We start from the raw sequence: 8,658 nt of genomic DNA, 5'->3' as shown, positions 1-8,658 counted from the left end.
GATATTGAATGATGCGAAAGGCAACTGGAAAATATACAAGAACGATACACCTATTTCTTTACTGTCACAAGGGGCTAAACACAGAGGGGAAAACAAGGACAGACAAACGGATTAAGTCGATTACATCGACCCCAGTGCGTAAATGGTACTTATTTAATCGACCCCGAAAGGATGAAAGGCAAAGTCGACCTCGGCGGAATTTGAACTCAGAATGTAGCAGCAGACGAAATACCTATTTCTTTACTACCCACAAGGGGCTAAACACAGAGAGGACAAACAAGGACAGACAAACGGATTAAGTCGATTACATCGACCCCAGTGCGTAAATGGTACTTATTTAATCGACCCCGAAAGGATGAAAGGCAAAGTCGACCTCGGCGGAATTTGAACTCAGAACGTAGCAGCAGACGAAATACCTATTTCTTTACTACCCACAAGGGGCTAAACACAGAGAGGACAAACAAGGACAGACAAACGGATTAAGTCGATTACATCGACCCCAGTGCGTAAATGGTACTTATTTAATCGACCCCGAAAGGATGAAAGGCAAAGTCGAACTCGGCGGAATTTGAACTCAGAACGTAGCGGCAGACGAAATACCCATTTCTTTAATACCCAAAAGGGGCTAAACACAGAGAGGACAAACAAGGACAGATTAACGGATTAAGTCGATTATATCGACCCCAGTGCGTAAATGGTACTTATTTAATTGACCCCGAAAGGATGAAAGGCAAAGTCGACCTCGGCAGAATTTGAACTCAGAATGTAGCGGCAGAGGAAATACCTATTTCTTTATTACCCACAGGGGCTAAACATAGAGGAGACAAACAGGGACAGATATAGGTATTAAGTTGATTACATCGACCCCAGTGCGTAACTGGTAATTAAGTTATCGACCCCGAAAGGATGAAAGGCAAAGTCGACCTCGGCGGAATTTGAACTCACAACGTAACGGCGGACGAAATACCGCTAAGAATTTCGCCCGGTGTGCTAACGTTTCTGCCAGATCGCCGCCTTGAAGAACGATACACCTACAATCTGAAATACATTGTCTTTGGTAGTGTTGGGGGAATTGCTCGACCTGTTACAAATAGCAGTTAAATTCCCCTCGAATTCAGCCCTACCGTTTTAAATATATAAAAGGATACGTTCTGGCAATGCAATCATTATTTCGCCAGGAGATGGGGATGGTCATGACTGGACTGCTTTTGATCATAGGCCTACGAGGTCAGAGTTTACCAAGAGCTTAATAACAGTTTACGGTGGTCTACTTGCATAGCGAGTGACTTGATCTTAGATCGTGTGCTGGAACGAAAACAATTGCAGCGTGGAAGGTGTTTATAAGCCATTTAAGAAACGCACAAAAACCGTTAGATTCACTTCAACATTTAAATTTAATTTGTCAAAATATTTTCGTCGCTTTGAGACCGCGACCCGTTCAATGACATTAAATTTAAATGTTGAAGTGAATCTAACGGTTTTTGTGTGTTTCTTAAATGGCTTATAAACACCTTCCACGCTGCAATTGTTAATAACAGTTGTCATTTATTTATTCAGGCTTTTGTGTGGATAATTAAGATTTGCTTGACATTTGAGTGATCAGTGATATTTAACAACGGATGATCAGTTCAATTAGTTTTCTTTCGAAGAGAGAACAGCCGACACTGTTGACTCCGCTACTTCACTGGGATTTATTTTATCGCTTTAGTAGTCACGATGTCTTTTTTGTTGTTTTTTAAAGAGAGGAATCACATTAATAGTTGCGTGAATTGGATTATAATGATCAGAGAGAAGATACTTACAAAGAAACAGCACAGTCCAATAATTAACATACAGCAGAGAGTACATATCCACCTGGAAAATATGGTAAAAAAAAGATAGGATTAGGTTCGGGAATACGTATGTATGTATGTATGTATGTATGTATGTATGTATGTATGTATGTATGTATGTATGTGTGTATGTATGTACTCTTTACTCTTTTATCTGTTTCAGTCATGTGACTGTGGCCATGCTGGAGCACCGCCTTTTGTCGAGCAAATCGACCCCAGGACTTATTCTTTGTAAGCCTAGTACTTACTTATTTTATCGGTTTTTTTTTGCCGAACCGCTAAGTTACGGGGACGTAAACACATTAGCATCGGTTGTCAAGCAATGTTGGAGAGACTAACACAGGCACATATATATATACATATATACGACGGGCTTCTTTCAGTTTCCGTCTACAAATTCCACTCACAAGGCTTTGGTCGGCCCGAGGCTATAGTATAAGACACTTGCCCAAGGTGCCACGCAGTAGGACTGAACCCGGAACTATGTGGTTCGTAAGCAAGTTACTTACCACACAGCCACTCCATAAATATATATTTGTACACATACTCATATACAAACTGATGTTAAGTTTATATAAATAGGGAACGTCAACAATCCAAGATTACACACACGAGTGTGTGTATGAGCATATACATACGTATGTATATGTGCCTGTGTGTTATACATCAGTATAAGAACTGCTGTTGTTTCATTGTCTTACATTATGAGCAGAAACAAGCGGTTCGACATAGATCGATACAAGAATAACAAACTGAAACACTTGCCGAGGTTGACTAAAACATTTGAGGGCCGTCTCCACTGTCCAACCATACAAAGTTCGGTAGGCCTTTGTTCGCAATGTTTATCTTATTGACCCACCGTTTTCAGTTGAAAACACAAAAAAAAAATAGTCATCTTTATTTCGTAACTACGCGTTCTGTCATATTTGTTTAATGCAGCCATGTGTATTGATTAAATGTTCTTACTGTATTTTGACATACTGCAAAGCTGTCCATTGATATTCCTATTTGTGCTCCAGCTTCTGTCTAAAATAACTGCGCATTTCCCATCGTTTCCACAATGTTCCTATGTATGTATAGTATGCGTGTTGAACTTACTGAAGATCCACTGAAATTACACTGGCTCTGATTTCTATAATTTTTTTTAATTGTTCGTTCAGCTGCTTCGTTTATTTCAAGTTGTTTCGTCGTCTCTATCGAAACCTTTCAGTTTTCAAATAGTCAAAGTTGAGACAGCCTCACGTGACAACTTGCTGGGGCTGCCTGCTGGAGCCTAGCAGCAGGTATTTAAAGGGAAATTTGACAAAACAGTCAGTCGCCCGCTGACACTCGTTGACGCTACATTGAAGAGGCCAGGGAACAGAAGAAAGAAGACAAGTACGAAAACACAAGAGCTGAAGACACCTCTGAAAGGCGGGGCCCCGCCATGTCAAAACGGTAGAGGAGTAGGGGCCGAAACCGGACGTGGTTCTTCCTGATGATGTCTTGAGCTAACTGGATCCTATAAAGGAACTGTTGTGGTAGCAGACCACGAAGTACGGTTGAAATTCCCCTATTTTAATTGTCATTTCTCAAGAAAGCGACTCCCATGTCCGTTTCTAGTTTACTCTCTTACTTGTTTCAGTCATTTGACTGCGACCATGCTGGAGCACCGCCTTTAGTCGAGCAAATCGAACCCAGGACTTATTCTTTGTAAGCCTAGTACTTATTCTATCGGTCTCTTTTGCCGAACCGCTAAGTTACGGGGACGTAAACACACCAGCATCGGTTGTCAAGCGATGTTGGGGGGACAAACACAGGCACACAAACACACACACACACACACACACACACACACACACATACACACACACACACACACACACACATATATATATACATATATACGACGGGCTTCTTTCCATCTACCAAATCCACTCACAAGGCTTTGGTCGGCCCGTGGCTATACTTGTCCAAGGTGCCACGCAGTGGGACTGAACCCAGAGTCATGTGGCTGGTAAGCAAGCTACTTACCACACAGCCACTCCTACACCTGTCATTTAAAATTATTAAACAATTGCAACTTCATTTTACAAAATATAACAAAATAAAAATAACGTGGGTGCCACCAACGCTAGTTTATTTGGCGTGCAGCCTACTTCCCTATTGTAGATTAACAGTCAAATCAATATGAAAGGAAAATTAAGAATCAACACATTCTTAAGTGATACTTGTAAATTGAAAATAGGATGAAATAGTCCATCACATACTTTACTATTGTTTAATATGAATAAACACCAACACATAGATACTCAAAACAACAGTTACTGATACACACCTACAGAAACTCGGACACATTCATCGGTGTTTGAGCGAGTGTGTGTACACATGTATATATGATATTTTGTTTTCAGTCAACAATCCAAATTAAGTAATTGTTTATCTGTTTGTTTCTTCTTCTTCGACTATCCTACTTATTATCGTGTTGAACTGCTTCGACCTATATACTATAAGGCTAAAAGTAAGTCGAGACATTTTATCGCGATAACAGTTAAGTTAGTCTAATAACAAGGAATATAACGAAGTGAAACACACCAAACGACAGAAAATGGTTTGTGTGTGTGTGTGTGTGTGTGAAAGAGAGAGAGAGAGAGAGAGAGAGAAGAGAGAGAGAGAAGGGAGAGAGGGTAATAAAAGTGACGCATTATCTGATTTACCTTCCCAGACTTCTGGCTATCACACCGAATCCATTGGTCCCGATTAAATAGCCAACACTATCAGGTACAAATGCTAAGCCTGAAATTAGAAATAAAAACATCGATCATATATATTATATGTATGAAGCCGAAGATTTTAAACTAACGGAGACAACACTTGAATATCACCTGAGGAAACACAACTAGATCTCGTTATACAAACAAACAGTTGCATAATCAAATACCTGTATTTTTGGAGAAACACGTGGGGTGGAAACAATTGTAGTGGTTAAAAAATAACTGTCCAAACTTACTCCTTCTTGACCCCAATTTCTTCAGTTATCAGGTTATCCCATAAGTTCTGTCCGAATTTTTACTAAAGAAAACAAGTGATCAAATGTTATATTTGATTGAAATTTAATCATCAATGTGCTTTCCCTGATTAGCTATGACTTCCTTCCATCTATTTACAAGCTTTTTAATTCCATCAATGTAAAACTCTTTTGGTTTCAAAGCGAAGAACTCTGAAATGCCAGTTTCGACCTCCTCCTGGCTTGCGAAAGTTATGTCATCCAAATGATTCTGTAAACTACGAAACAAATGGTAGTCTGAAGGAGCAAGGTCGGGAGAATAAGGTGGATGAGAAATTTTTTCCCAACAAAGCTCTTCGATCTTCTGTGATGTGATCTTTGCAGTGTGGGGTCACGCATTGTCCTGATGAAACATCACTCCTTTTCGATTCACTAAAGCAGGGCTTTTTTTTCTTCAAAGCTTGGTTCAAATGCTCTAATTGCTGACAGTAGACTCGAGCATTGATTGTTGCATTAGGTGGTAACAATTCAAAGTGAATAACTCCTTTGCAATCCCACCAGATAGAAAGAAGAACCTTTTCCCCCTGAAGTTCCATTCTCGGTTGTGATTGAGCTTTTTCCCTTTTACCAAGCCACTGTTTACGACATTCAATATTTCGATAGAAGATTCATTTCTCGTCACCAGTCACAAGTCTATCCAAAAAGGGTGAAATGAGTTCGCGAGAATGGAGAGAAGAGCAGATGTCAACTCGGGATTTGCGGTTGCTTTCGGACAATTCATGAGGCATTCATTTTCCAAGTTCAGGAACCTTTTCAAGTTGTTGAAGATGACGATGAACAGTTGTATGGTTTGAACTAAGCTTTATTGCCAATTCTTCAACTGATAATGCAGGATTTTCTTCAAGTAATGCTTCAAGGAGCTTATCATCAAACTCAGCTGGATGTCCTATTTGATTTTCATCTTCAGGCTGAAATCTCCACTTCTGAATTTTGCAAACCATCTTCTGCAAGTTCTTTCATTCAAGCATTCTTTCCCATAAACTGAGTGTATGTTTCGAGTCGCTTCAGCTGCAGAGTTTCCTTTTTTGTACTCATAAAGCATTATGTGCCTTAAATGCTCTTTGGATACTTCTATGTTAGAAAGGGTTTTAATCAAGGAAATTTTAATTCTATTTTTCTGTAAAATGATATTTAATTAGTTTAAATGTACACAAATGCATAAAAATAATTTTTAATTCCATTAGACATTCTAAAATGCTATTAAATTTCATTCAATTTTAAAAAAGGTAAAATCGGACAGAACTTATGGAATGACCTGATATATATACATGTATGTATGTACACACACACACGCACACACACACAGACACAGACACACACACACACACACACACACACACACACACACACATCGCGCACACACACACATACACACACACACACACCGCACACACATTTATGTATTTGTTATGCAAGATTCCCGAGGTGAAATAGTGTGCTGAAACATATATTGTTATATTTCGGGATGGATATATTTTTTTGGCAAATAAACACACGCTCTGTATACTCGTTCTTCACTTCAGATTTATTACTGCTCTTATTTTGCAAAGGGCAGTAAAATAAGAAGCGAAGAACGAGTATAGAATGCGTGACCTTATTTGGCCAACAGAAAAAAAAAAATAACCACCCCGAAATATAACGATATAACAATTTGTGTGTATGTGTGTGTGTGTGTATGTGTGTGTGTGTGTGTGTGTGTGTGTGCGTGTGCGTGCGTGTGTGTATTTGCGTGTGTGTGTGTGTGTGTGTGTGTGTGTGTGTGTGTGTACGTGTGCGTGTGTGTGTGCGTGTATATATATATATATATTATATATATATATATATATGTAAAGGTAAGATCCAAGGATCAAAGTGTAGGAAGTTAGTCAGCTTCGAGTAGTCCGCAGAAAATATGAAAAACAACTTTCAGGAACAATAGCGGTTCATTGGCGTAGAAAGTTGTAAATTTTTCCCATATCGAAGTCCAATAAACCGAAAAAAGTTATTTTATAGTTATTTTATAAGGCCAGCAATTTCGGAGTAGGGGTAATTACATCGATCCCAGTACCCAACTGGTACTAATTTGTCGACCCAGAAAGGATGAACAGTTAGGTCGACCTCCTATGGAAGCACTCCGTCGGTTACGATGATGAGGGTTCCGGTTGATCCGATCAATAGAACAGCCTGCTCGTGAAATTAACGTGTAAGTGGCTGAGCACTCCACAGACACGTGTACCCTTAACGTAGTTCTCGGGGATATTCAGCGTGACACAGAGAGTGACACAGATACAACAGAAACAGGAAGTAAGAGTGAGAGAAAGTTGTGGTGAAAGAGTACAGTAGGATCACCACCATCCCCTGCCGGAGCCTCGTGGAGCTATAGGTGTTTTCGCTCAATAAACACTCACAACGCCCGGTCTGGGAATCGAAACCGCGATCCTACGACCGCGAGTCCGCTGCCCTAACCACTGGGCCATTGCGCCTCCACGCTGATTGGGAACAGAGTGTTCGGTAGCAAAAGGTTTGCCTCCTTGGCACGACCAGGATTATTAGTAGACTATTTGATATTCGAAAAGAACGGATAGCATGGTACCGTAGGCTGCGGGCAGTAAGGCCATTACGCATGCAAAACTCCTGGAGCTCTAACAAAACCCGAGTTAAAAGAATGTTAATAACTAATGAAAGTAATTCTTTCTACTATAGGCACAAGGCCTGCAACTTTGGTGGAGGGAGATAGTCGATTTCATCGACCCCAATACACGACTGGTACTTATTTCATAGACCCCCAAAAGGATGAATTTGAATTTGAACTTGGGATGTAAGGACGGATGAAATGCTGCTAGGCATTTTGTCCGGCATACAAACGATTCTGCTAGCTCACCTTACTACTACTACTATCACTACTACTACTACTACTACTAAGAATAATGATTATAATCCATCCTTGAAAAGGCACAAGTCCTGAAATTTTGGGGGAGGGAACTAGTCTATTACACCGACCACAGTGTTTCGCTGGTACTTAATTTTATCGTTCTCAAAAGGATGAAAGGCAAAGTCGACCTCCAACGGAATTTGAACTACTACTACTACTACTACTACTACTACTACTACTACTACTACTACTACTACTGCTACTGCTGCTGCTGCTGCTGCTTTAGCAATGGTAATTTTTACTACAAATGAAGCCTATTTTCGGCTTTTTCGCCGTAATTTATCACCATCATAAAATCGGACTAACTTCTGGATCAATAATACTAAAAATATCTTGGTGCACCGGCATGGCTGCAGTCCAAAGACTGAACTCAGTAAAAGTATATTTGCATATAACACACACACACACACACACATGAAATATATATACAAGTGCTTGTGTGAGTGTGTGTCTGCGTATTAATGTATATATATATATATATATATTAATATATATATATATATTATATGTAAAGGTAAGATCCAAGGATCAAAGTGTAGGAAGTTAGTCAGCTTCGAGTAGTCCGCAGAAAATATGAAAAACAACTTTCAGGAACAATAGCGGTTCATTGGCGTAGAAAGTTGTAAATTTTTCCCATATCGAAGTCCAATAAACCGAAAAAAGTTATTTTATAGTTATTTTATAAGGCCAGCAATTTCGGAGTAGGGGTAATTACATCGATCCCAGTACCCAACTGGTACTAATTTGTCGACCCAGAAGGATGAACAGTTAGGTCGACCTCCTATGGAAGCACTCCGTCGGTTACGATGATGAGGGTTCCGGTTGATCCGATCAATAGAACAGCCTGCTCGTGAAATTAACGTGTAAGT

At 39.8% G+C, this 8,658-nt stretch overlaps 1 protein-coding gene across 1 annotated transcript in view; it reads right to left on the bottom strand.

Moving 5' to 3' along the window:
* LOC115227194 (synaptic vesicular amine transporter-like) overlaps nucleotides 1-8,658 on the bottom strand; it is a 94,132-nt gene that overhangs the window by 23,888 nt on the left and 61,586 nt on the right. Inside the window, 4 exon segments of the mRNA XM_036500651.1 lie at nucleotides 1-8; nucleotides 10-24; nucleotides 1,803-1,854; nucleotides 4,529-4,607. The exon segment at nucleotides 1-8 is cut by the window's left edge and continues 41 nt beyond it. Of these exon segments, the coding sequence (XP_036356544.1) occupies nucleotides 1-8; nucleotides 10-24; nucleotides 1,803-1,854; nucleotides 4,529-4,607 (154 nt within the window).

Source organism: Octopus sinensis, linkage group LG2 (genome assembly GCF_006345805.1).
Source record: "Octopus sinensis linkage group LG2, ASM634580v1, whole genome shotgun sequence".
Lineage (NCBI taxonomy): Eukaryota > Metazoa > Mollusca > Cephalopoda > Octopoda > Octopodidae > Octopus > Octopus sinensis.
Note: the sequence above shows the minus strand (reverse complement) of the source record. Positions and strands in the feature narration are given on the sequence as shown.